At 38.7% G+C, this 12,559-nt stretch overlaps 1 protein-coding gene across 1 annotated transcript in view; it reads right to left on the bottom strand.

Moving 5' to 3' along the window:
* The window catches only part of ERCC4 (ERCC excision repair 4, endonuclease catalytic subunit), a 31,054-nt gene that overhangs the window by 4,322 nt on the left and 14,173 nt on the right, over positions 1-12,559 (bottom strand). Inside the window, exons 5-10 of the mRNA XM_077828374.1 lie at positions 11,374-11,554; positions 10,872-11,000; positions 9,709-9,825; positions 6,313-6,901; positions 2,738-2,830; positions 1,688-1,800 (exon numbers count right to left, since the gene is read on the bottom strand). Of these exons, the coding sequence (XP_077684500.1) occupies positions 1,688-1,800; positions 2,738-2,830; positions 6,313-6,901; positions 9,709-9,825; positions 10,872-11,000; positions 11,374-11,554 (1,222 nt within the window). The remainder of the gene's footprint in view (positions 1-1,687; positions 1,801-2,737; positions 2,831-6,312; positions 6,902-9,708; positions 9,826-10,871; positions 11,001-11,373; positions 11,555-12,559) is intronic.

Below are 12,559 nucleotides of genomic sequence, written 5' to 3'. Positions count from 1 at the left end.
AAAATTAATGAATACATTTGCTTTTGAGGATGAAAACTAAACCTTAATCTTCCATCAACAGAGCTGTCAGTTTGCACATTTTTCAGGTATTGGCTGAATTCTGTTTACCATAAGCAGAGTCCTTTCTACCAAGTTGTTGGATAATCATATTAGTTTTCCAATATATTTTTATCTTTCTAAATTCTAAGTAGTATATTCTGTGTTTAGTTTGCAAATGAAATCTACCCACTCTATAAATCAATGGGAATTCTGCACATCTATCAAAGGAACAGAAGGCCCTGACAGCCCAACTTTTCTGCTTTAAAAGGGCAGCATCACTTTAAACCCTCCCCCTTCATAAGTCTTCACACAGCAGGCATCATTCACTCTGAGATGAAATAAACAGGCCTCCTTACAGAGTCAGTTAATACAGCTACTTTATCAGCCAGAGGAGTTGGTGGTGTGAGCTGCACAGCAGTGCTTCCTGCCATCTTCCAAAGCTTATAGCACCGCTTCTGCAGCACTTCCAAACATTACTGGCCCACGCAACTAAACTTTCAGTCAAAAAAGAGATTTTTTTAATAAGCCAGTGCAGGACATTTAAGCCACAGACCTGGCTCTGCACACAAACTGGACCAAATTTAGTCCCAGAGCAAGTGAGTTCAACTCCCAATGAAAATAATGGGAATTGCACCCACTGCCAACAGAGCTGATTTTTGCCCTATGTATTTTTAAATGCTCTGACAGATATCTTGGAGCATTATGTCAGGCTCCGTACAAAAATCCTTTTAAATGGCACCCAAAGGTGTGCTAAGCACTTTATAGACACAGAATAAGATAGATTCTTGCCCTGAAATGCATGTGGTCTAAGCAGATAACACATTCACACAGGTGTTCGGAGAAACGATACAACACAAGATGACTATAAGTAAGAATTTGGTGACACTTTAATCGTATTCTAACTTGTTCCTTTTTTATCCTTATTAACTGATCTTTTAGATAGTTAACTCCTGCATGTCTTTTATAAATCTGAGCCTTTGATTAGTACCCTAACCGCCTTCCTACTGCTTAAAAAAAAAAAAAAAAAAAGCCAGCCTCTTACTGCAGCACATGTAGCCTTGCCCTGAGGAGTCCACCCCTACACCTCTTTGTGTTCACTCTCCCCAGTGCCTTGACTTTCATAAAACAAATGTATCTTGCTCTTGTGGAAAGATATTGCTGTCACTCCCATTCTCTTTCTGTCTTAAAATCTCATAATGAGAGAGAAGGGACAAGTTCTTTTGCCCATTGAAATCAATTGGAGTTTTAGCTATTACTTTAACAGATGAAGGATTGAACACTTATCAATCAATTTGAAACATTAAACCAACACACTGCAAGTCATGACATCTTCCCTCTAATCCAGGAGAGTAGGATGTGACTCTACAATACTCAGCAGCAAAGATGGTTAGATTTACTACATGACATTTCTACAGTGATCCAAGGTGCTCCATTTTCAGCTCTAAAGGGCAGGGTGCACTGATTCCGCAGCACTTCCTAGATTCTGAGGACAGAGATCTGCACTCAGATGCCAACATGTTACTGCTAGACCATTAAGAGCGTGCACGACAGATTTCTGAAATAACAGTATGCTAGATATTTCTGTCAAACACCTCTCATTATATAACCCAAAGACCTACAAGTAGCTCCAGGAATTGCTAAAACTCACCTGCTTTGCGTGTGTCAGTAGAAACAGTTGCAGAAGTAGAATCTCTTACTAGATCCAAGTTTGTTTCATCTCTGCCTTCTCTTTCCTCAGGGATAACCATGCTGGCCTTCTCTCTAAAGAATTATTAACAGAGGAATAGAAGCATTTGGAATTACTTGCATTATATTTCGTAGCTGGGTTTTCAAGGATAAAAATATGACAAATACTACAAAACATTTTCTATCCGGCAAAACAGCAACAGAGAACTCACACAGTTTAGGATTGCCTGCAAATCTGATCAGAATGACAATTTATTTTATCTTCCAGGTCATTAAGGACCAGATTCTGCTATCCATATTCAGCATGATTAATACTTTACTCTGTGAGGAGCCTCATCTGATTTGTGTGGGATTCCTCCTGGAATAAGGGACTAAACATGTGACATTAGCATAATATAGCCCTAAGTATCAGCACAAACATTGAACTCTGTGGTAGTGCTACACCATCCCAAAATAATTTAATGCTCTCTCCCTCCCATGAAACTACTATATAAAGCCATGAAGACCTGCACAAGTTTGCTCGGTATCTTGCAAAACTTACTATTCTGGAAACCAGGAACAAAATTTAAGATAGTTTCCCATACAATATTGGTACACAGCTGTGAATATCATCCAAAAGGCTGCTTGAGCCTGTCAAATTTCTGACTTTTTGGGCAAGCACATGTTTCAGAAGAGGACTGTGGAAGACTCTCTGATTAACGGCAAAGAGTCCGGTGGCACCTTATAGACTAACAGATGTATTGGAGCATAAGCTTTCGTGGGTGAAAACCCACTTTGTCAGATGCAACCGATGAAGGTGCCATAGGACTCTTTGCCACTTTTACAGATCCAGACTAACACGGCTATTATTCTGATCTCTGATTAATGTTGAAAAACTAGTAAAATTGGAAAGTTACACAGATATTTTACATAAATAAGAAAAAACCCCTATATTTAAGAAGTGGACATAAAAAAACAAAGAAACATGAAAGAGTTGATGTACTAGAAAGCTAGCAAGCCCGCTTTAAGTTACCGAATGAGTTTTTCAAAAGCTTCTTTTTCTTTTCTCAGCACAGTAAGATAGCGCTGTTCTTCTGTTGAACCTCCATATATAAGGAAATAAACCCTGTAGGTCAGGAAACAATGTACTTCAGGTCACAAAACACACAATTTTATCCTGAAACCAACATGAACATCAGTATTTGAGATAAGCAGTTTTAAGTGTTTGAAAAATAAATATTTGACTAAAAATAGACTCCACTATTTACACTTCTACTAAAGTTAAACTGATCAAAATTCATCTGTTAGAGTTCTTCTATCCAAACGACTCCCCTTTCGCCAAAAGAAGGATAAGCGTTAAAAAAAAATTCTGGAATGCAACTGGAGTGGATGAAACAGTCCCCTGACCAGAGCTGGTTTACAAGACAAGCTAGTCCTTTCACAAAAAGGAGGAAATAAAAACTGAGAGGTCACGTCTTTCTTACAGTTACATGCAGTCTTCTCAGAATAATGTTTATAAAATAAACGAACCGGTGGGAATACTTTAAAGAAAGCACTATGAAAGAAGAAATGTTATGAGAAAAACAACAACTGAGATTTTAAATTCTCTGTAAAGGGAATTATCGGGTCCCCTTTTGCAGTAAGTGTCACATTCACCACAGCCATCATGTATTTTTCATAAACATACATGTGTGGACAAGTTAAGTTACTGTTCTATAAACATGCACACAAACAACTCATACGGATTCTACTGGAATACCTGTAATTAGTTTGAAATATTAATAAAACTATTAACAAATGTCTTCAGCAGAGCAGTGTTCAATTTTTGCTGTATCAAAATTTCAGACAACTATGTCAGTTGATATTCTTCTGTACCTCTTTCAACAATGTGTGGGAAAAGCTATTGGTTCCTGCACTCATGTGCTATTTACTGCACCTGGCTTTCCTGCCCTCTCCTGAAAGATTGGGGTTGCATTATTTGATTGCATGCAACTCCACAAACAGGTGCAATAAATTGGATAATTAAAAATAAGATACATCAACTAATGGCTCAGCAGCTACACATTTAAAATATCTTGTGATTTCTGCAATTTTAGGTACTCTTTTAACCTCACCTTCCCCAGTTGGACCTTAACTCAGTATTAGATATACATTACTTTCTCTATAAAACTGTTTTTTCAATTGCAAGGTGTAGACATGTTTATATTTGTATACTGATTTGAAAATTACAAGCTACACTGCTAACTTTACAAATACCAGGTGAAATTTGAATTTTTATATAGCTGATAAGTGTGTTTTTCCAGCTAAGTATATAATTATAATCAATTACACAGAATATTTATCCTAAATTACATTAATGACACCACATTGATAGCAATGTATTTATAGTAATTAATGTTGTAATTTAATTGTAATCCCTTATACATACCAGTACATAATGCTAGTGACTATGCTACTGTACTTCATCTCTAGTATATAATGTATATTTAATGATTTAAGTGATTCTCATGCATTGCCATACATAGAAGAATACCTGTGAATCTAAGGGCTTGTCTACATGGGGAGTTCAGGAATAGCTATGTCTGATTAACTATTCCTGATTAATTTGGAAGTGGATTAAGATAATTCTGAATAAGCCATCTCATTCTAGAATAAGCGTGCTATGGAGTTAATCAGAAACAGTAAATCCTATTTAAATTCACACCCTACTTTATTCGCAAAAAGAAAAGGAGTACTTGTGGCACCTTAGAGACTAACCAATTTATTTGAGCATAAGCTTTCGTGAGCTACAGCTCACTTCATCGGATGCATACTGTGGAAAATGTAGAAGACCTTTTTATACACACAAAGCATGAAAAAATACCTCCTCCCACCCCACTCTCCTGCTGGTAATAGCTTATCTAAAGTGACCACTCTCCTTACAATGTGTATGATAATCAAGGTGGGCCACTTCCAGCACAAATCCAGGGTTTAACAAGAACGTCGGGGGGGGGGGAGGGGGGGGAGTAGGAAGGGGTAGGAAAAACCAAGGGGAAATAGGTTACCTTGCATAATGACTTAGCCACTCCCAGTCTCTATTCAAGCCTACGTTAATTGTATCCAATTTGCAAATGAATTCCAATTCAACAGTCTCTCGCTGGAGTCTGGATTTGAAGTTTTTTTGTTGTAATATCGCAGACATGAAAGTTGCGATATTACAACAAAAAAACTTCAAATCCAGACTCCAGCAAGAGACTGTTGAATTGGAATTCATTTGCAAATTGGATACAATTAACATAGGCTTGAATAGAGACTGGGAGTGGCTAAGTCATTATGCAAGGTAACCTATTTCCCCTTGGTTTTTCCTAGCCCCCCCCACCTCAGACGTTCTTGTTAAACCCTGGATTTGTGCTGGAAATGGCCCACCTTGATTATCATACACATTGTAAGGAGAGTGATCACTTTAGATAAGCTATTACCAGCAGGAGAGTGGGGTGGCAGGAGGTATTTTTTCATGCTTTGTGTGTATAAAAAGGTCTTCTACACTTTCCACGGTATGCATCCGACGAAGTGAGCTGTAGCTCACGAAAGCTCATGCTCAAATAAATTGGTTAGTCTCCAAGGTGCCACAATTACTCCTTTTCTTTTTGCGAATACAGACTAACACGGCTGTTACTCTGAAACCCTACTTTATTGCAGATTAACTTTCAGTAAATCATAGCCTAATCTTGCATGTGAGAAGTCAAGCAGTCATGCAAGTCAAGACTATTGCACTAGGCTCAAGAGGGCAGAGAGTTAGCACTGTGTTCAATTTTAACTTTTGCATTTCTTGATATTGCATTTAAGTTTGTATCCTCTATGCTATAATAAATGCAAGTTTTTGTATTTTATCAATTTATCCAGAGTGTACAATTTACATGAAGCTATTTCCATCATCTCTCTTCCTCACTCCCTGCCATGTTCAAGATATATATCCAAGTGTTGTTTTCTTGATGACATATTTGAAGTGTCATTAGCATTAGAAAACTTGAAGCAGAATGATCCTAATTTCCTAATCGTGTTTCCTGTACCTGTCCTAACAATATGTTTCTGAATAATCTGCCCAACAGCAGGGTTAGGCTTCAGGATGAGAGTAAAGAATAAACTCTTCAGAAGGAGCATACGAGTATGAAAACAGAGGAATTTTGTTGAGAGAGAATTTAGCAAACTCCCTTTGGATGTACAGCCAACATGAAATGTTTTATACATACCTAGTATTAAACCTCCCCTACACCACCCAAGAAGAATAACCACAAGACTAAATGGGAAGTCTCTAAAGCAGGGTACAATATATGTAATTGATTACTGATGTATTGATAAATTGTCAAGGGGGTTTAACATCCACTGGAGAAATAAAATTATATATTTTTTTTTAAAGGAGGGTAAATTACAGTCTACATGTTTTTGTATTTTTAAACTGAAAAAGAGACAGATTAGGAATCAGATAGAGGAAAACTAAATAAAGCCATTAATTGATTTTCTGGGTTAACTTCCAAAATACCTCAACAATGAACATTTTGTTTTTGGTTTTGATTTTTTAAAGAGCTAAAATTAGAGCAACTGCATTCTGTTATTACCAAGTCAACTTGCCTCAAGGGATTCCCAGGCCTGCTTGCCTTGTAGATTTCCAGCTGCCGAACAAAAGTTAGTTCTGCATCATATAGCACTACATATCTTGGTTCCACTTCATGCAATACCCGAGTGAGAGCATAGGGGTCACTACAACCCTGCAAAGGATGAAGAATAGTTAGCGGGGTTTTGAAGATACCATAATAAGCATCTGATGCTAAGTTTAGATGGAAATCTTCAGGTTTGGTTTCTTCTATATTGATTTCTTCACTGCTGCTTGATTCCTTATAGCCCTCCATCTCCTCTCCTATGTTTTCCTCCTCTGTTTTTCCTATCATTTGGGTTAGAGTCAAGTCTTGTTTCTTCATGATTTTGTTTTGTTTTGAGCAGACATGTACTTTGGCTTTTTTGGTTTGAGGTCCTTTGGCCGATCTGGCATTTCCTTTGGACTTGACAGCTTTTCTATCCTTAATCCATGCTTCTCCAGCTCTTTCATCCTTCCCAAAACTTTTGTTATAGAGCCTCATTAAAAGTGCCTCTGCTCCAGCAATAATATACTCTCTCAGTTGTGCACAAGTTCGGTCATCACTGGCACAAATAAGCACTTGCCCTGCAGTCAAGAAATAATATTATGTTTATAACTTGTTACACTGGACTTTTTTATATCCAATTACAAGAATCCTCTTGGGCAGAGATATAAATTGTTTTAAAATGATCTCAGGAGTACACTTGCCAAATGTCTTTACACTTTTTACTAGTAGTTGCTCTGGAATTTTGGGGACAGTCTAAATTACATGATTTTTTGTTTTGAACTGAACAAAAATCAAAGCACAGAAAGTCAATGAAAGTTCATAGTTCTTTACTCCTAAACTGTCAGAATCAAAAATATTTTTCTTCTGACCAATTGAAATGAGACAGATGTAGCATATATTGTAACTTTTTTTTTGCACCACGGAATGAAATGAAAAACAACACATTAACTGAACCTGTTCTAATTTTCAACCGTTTCCATCTGCATTAATGAGCCCAGAATATACAAAAGCGCATAATACTATTGCTGTTTGAAGTCTTTGACTGACTCTCTTTTTGCAGACTGAAGCTTCCTCACAAGCTGGTTCAGGTGGACTCCAACCTCAAAAGAGGGTGGGGCCAGCTGATGCTACCCTAAGAGGGGAGAAAAGAGCATTTGTGCCCCCTCATTGTCTCCCAATAGAATTTGGTACAGTTTAGGGGAAGAATACCCTGACAAAGAGGCGAGACAGTAAAGGAGCTAGTCAGAAGCAACTATTGCCATCCCCACAATCCAGCACCTACAGCACTTGGAGTGTAGAGGGGTGCCAAGTAAGGTGTCGCACTCTCACACTGGTCCAAGCTTCACAAGATGGAATGAGTTGTACCTCAACTCCACCAGATTTTAAACCCACTTCAAGATCATAGTGTCCTCCCAAACCTAGAAAGGTAGCTATACTCCTAGGAAGTGCAAGTGGGTCACATTCTTGTGTAGCTCCTATGGCTTATTTATTGAAGGGGAGCTCTACTTGTCCAGTGTTTAAAAGTTCTGTAGAACTTCCTCTTCAGAAGGCTGGAGTATGTACAACCACCACAGGCTTACAAATAAGGTATACTAATTGTCATGGTAATTGACATGACCATGTAACAATAGACAAATACAGTTATTTAAAAGTTTCTAGTTGTTTTCATGGTGGTACTATGGGGGCAGAGTTAAGGGTGCTTGGGTGTCCTTAACTGAGTACTGGCATCACTTGAATGTTTGGATCTGGATTTTTTAGGATAAAGTGGAAAATTAATGTTGAATTTCCAGGATAATGTTTGTCTCTTTTTATTTTTTTTATTGAGAAAGCTATTCTCAAGGATTTTTGGGATGAAGTTAGAGTCATTAATCCGTAAATACAGGTTAATTAAGTGCTTTGTTTGGGAAAGGTTATTTTCCACGTATGGCTTAATCCTATAGCCTCTACTTCACACTTAGCAATAAAGAGGAGAGGAATGATTTCACCTCAGGAACCTGTGTCAGGACCAGTTTTTATTAGCTGTACCCTCTTTGAAATATAGATATGCTTGTATTCAAGAGACTTAATTAACTTTGCAGAGACTACACACCTATTCCATCCCTTCATTGATATTTCACTATATACAAACTATTAGAGGGGTCTAAGCAAAGAGTCAGCCTATCCAGGAAATATCTTAATCTAGGTAGATTATGGGTGGGATTTATAAAAGCACATGTTCCATTAAAACTCAATGGACCTTGTGCTGCTAAATCACTTGGGTTATGTCTACATGACAGACTTCTACTAATATAACTGTGTCATTCAGGGGCTCAAAGAGGCGTGAGCCCTAACCTGACTTTCGCCAGCACAGCTATGTCGTAGCATAGAGGCAATTATACCAGCAAAACTGTGCTTTTACCAGGATAGCTTTTTTCCACTTGGGCAGGCGTTTATACTATATCATTACAAACCACTCCTTTGCTGGTATAGCAGTATCCACACTACGACCAATTTACTGGTATAGTATATCAGCATTCCTATCCTGGCAAAACACTCCTTCAGTAGACACATCTGCAGTGGTGCTACCTCTAGAATCCAGTTGACTAGGAATATAGGCTCCTAATCTGTTTCACTTCACAGATGTCTCTAATCAGAAACCATAAGAGATGAGTGAAGGTGGTGGTGGTGGTGGGAGAAGACAGTCGTGGTAAAAATATTAATAGTCTGTACTGTTTTATCCACTTGACTACCATATCTGTGTTTGGTTGGCTAAAGAGATATTTTTTTAAGGCAGGCATGCTCCCAACTTGTAGGTATTTCCACAAGTTAGAGTCCCTGTGTGCATTCTCAGACTCCTCCAGGTGATACTGCATAGGGTTGCTTCTTAAAGTACTGTGTGGCAAAAAGGAGTGGAAAAGGGCCTCACAGGGAGCAGAGAGCATCCCTACCAGGTCAAACAAGGCAGAAGAAAGGAAAGATCGGGGGAAGCCATCAGGGCTAGTGGGGCATGGGGAAAAGAGGCATATCAGAAAGGAAACAAGAATAAGAAAATGGACAGTGAAAAGATAAGATGGTGGCAACCATGGCACCAGGGGACAGAGTGGGAGAGAGCTAGAATACCCACGAGCCAATCACAAAGGAATAGTCAACACAAAATGTTGGTTGCAACACTGATTTTAAGTTATGGACTTTCATGTGTTAATGTGTTCAAAAGCACATTTCAAGCTCATAAATTTACAGTGCTTTCAAAAGCTCAGGCCTTTTTATTTTACACAGAACTTCTCTCTCAAATTCATAAATATTACACATCTAGTACTTTGGTATGATATATTTCAGAAACATAATTTCAGTTCTGTTCTCTTAAAAGAAAGATTAACCAAATGAGAAACATTTAGTACTCTCTCACCTGGCCCACCAAGATCCTCACTGTTCTTGTTCTCGTTCTCAGATTCAATCTCTTTCAATACTTCTCTTAAGGCCTCCCACTTTGGGTTGCTTTCTAAGACCAATTCCCTTTTCAGTTCTGAAATACAATAAAGGAGAATTAATTTAATATAGCAGCTTTCACAGTCAACATACTCCTAAGAGCTTCAAAATAATGGGTTAGATGCTGATAATGTAATGGCTCTTGGCAAATTCAACAACAGCCCACATTTGCAACTTGTTATGCTGGGGGAGGGAGGAAGGCAATAGCTATCACATAAACCTATTTATAGATAGGGACAAATGGTATTTTGAAGCAAAGATAAACATTCATATTTTACTTGTTTAATTTAAAAACTCTTAATTATAAGATTGTTTTTATAACTGTGACTATACACACACTTATATAAAATGAAAATAACATCAGACTAATATTAAACTAAACACTCTAGTGGCTCAAGAACAATTCTACAGGACCTCCACCGGTGACCTGCTGTGCAACCTGGGCAAGTCACTTTACCTCTCTGTACCTTTGCTTCCCCTCCCATTCTTTGTCTTGTCTTGTCTATTGTAAGCTCTCTGGAGCTAGGACTATATCTCAATGTGTTAGACAGCACCTAGCACAACAGGGTCCTGATCTCAGTTGGGGTATCTAGGAGATACTGTAATACAAATGTACAGAACATTAGAAACAGCATAGTTTTGTAAACTGAACTAACAAACCAGTGAATTCATGCCTTCTTTCTGAAGTTATGAGCCCATCTTTTTAAGTGTACCAGACTAAGAACTTTTGATTTATATTTTGAATTTATAATTAGCAAAAGCAGATAGTCCTGCATGGAGTAAATTCACACTTCTAGGTAGTCGGCATGTGCTTTGCCCCTAGAACTCCTTACAAACCACTAATGGTACCTAACACCTGTATAAGGCTTTGCAGTAGTACATCACAAAATACTTTAAGAAGAGGCTAAAGCACCACTATCCCCCTTTTACAGATGGGAATCTGACATTTAGAGATGAAGTAACTTGGCTGAAGAAGATTTTTTGAAGGAATCTTTTAGTAAACATACTTCAGAATAAAGACAAATTCACTGAATCTGAGTTTTTGGTCCACAAAGAAGTCAGCGTTAGAAATGCTCACAATACCTTTTCCCTCTTTAATATCCATTTTTTCAGATACTTTGCTTTTCTTACTTATTTTGTCATCTGAAATGCGATAAACTCTCGCTCGAGCATTTACAAACATTGAAGTACTAGAGTCAAGAAATAGCCATCCTAAAGGTGGAGGAAGACAATATTAATAGTCAATTAGGTATTTGCAACATGCCCACTTCAACCCCCTCAAAAAAAAGAAAGCCCCAAATCTTCCATCTGAAACAGTTGTCCTACACGCTTGTTATATAATTACTGCTTTGCAAGATACACAAATGCAAGTTTCTGATATTTTATACATTAAGTAACAGCAGTTAAGTGGGAGGGTGAAAGCATTAACTGTCAATAAAACCTCCATCCTTATGGCTAAGTACATAAGCTTAATTAGAAACCTTAGTATGGCTACTATGGGTTTTTGATTATTCAAAAAAATAAAAAATCAAAAAATCAAGGTTTCACTCATGTATTCACTTCTAGAATGTTATTCACCTCATACCTGAATTCTGACCAAATGCTTTTTCAGTTGCTCTCAATGACTCCACAAGGTTAAGAAAGGTGACACAATCATACTGAGTTAGATACTGTAGCAAAGTACGTAATATCTTCAAATCCTGAACCAAAGATTTGGTCTTAGCTCCAAGTTGGTGCCAAAGAGGATCTAAATAGTGACGAATTGTCTAGAAATATAAATTGGAAAGTTAAGTGTTGCAAACACAATGCATCAGTAGAGCCTCATGAAACTTTTTAAAAAATTATTTTGTTTTATTTTTCAGGAATTTCTTGTTCATTCTTCCCTCCCCTCCTCCCCCACGGCTTGAGGCCATGGCGAAGGTGTATGGTTCAGCCCCCCAGGGGTGTGGGAGGCCCTGGAGTGTGTTTGGTTCTTGCCCCAGGAGGGAGGGGAGACCCTGGGGATATGCGTGTTGATTCCTGCCTCTGTGGTGTAGAGACCCTTGAGGGGGTGGTTGTAGAGCAAGCCTATCCCCCACTCACCCTGGAACAGTGGTACCTCTATTGTGGGGATCGGACTGGCATCCTGCTCCAGGTGTTGTTACCTGTAAAACGGGATAGCAGCACCACTCACTCAAATTTGGCATGACTGCCCTTTTGTCATGATGATAGAAGGGTGGCCAGGCCAAACCCAAGTGGTGCTGTGGACAAGCACACAACTTCGCAATGCCTGGAGCGGGGAGCTGTGCTCAGCCCTACAGGACAGGAGCTGCCACTCAAGGAATCAATTCTGAAGCACTCAGAGGAGAGGAAAGTGATCAGGAACAGTCAGCATGGATTCACCAAGGGCAAGTCATGCCTGACTAATCTAATTGCCTTCTGTGACGAGATAACTGGCTCTGTGGATGAGGGGAAAGCAGTGGACGTGTTGTTCCTTGACTTTCGCAAAGCTTATGACACGGTCTCCCACAGTATTCTTGCCAGAAAGTTAAAGAAGTATGGGCTGGATGAATGGACGATAAGGTGGATAGAAAGCTGGTTAGATTGTCGGGCTCAACGGGTAGTGATCAATGGCTCCATGTCTAGTTGGCAGCCGGTATCAAGTGGAGTGCCCCAAGGGTCAGTCCTGGGGTCAGTTTTGTTCTATATCTTCATAAATGATCTGGAGGATGGCGTGGATTGCACCCTCAGCAAGTTTGCAGAGGACACTAAACTGGGAGGAGAGGTAGATA

Source organism: Eretmochelys imbricata, chromosome 10 (assembly GCF_965152235.1).
Source record: "Eretmochelys imbricata isolate rEreImb1 chromosome 10, rEreImb1.hap1, whole genome shotgun sequence".
Lineage (NCBI taxonomy): Eukaryota > Metazoa > Chordata > Testudines > Cheloniidae > Eretmochelys > Eretmochelys imbricata.
Note: the sequence above shows the minus strand (reverse complement) of the source record. Positions and strands in the feature narration are given on the sequence as shown.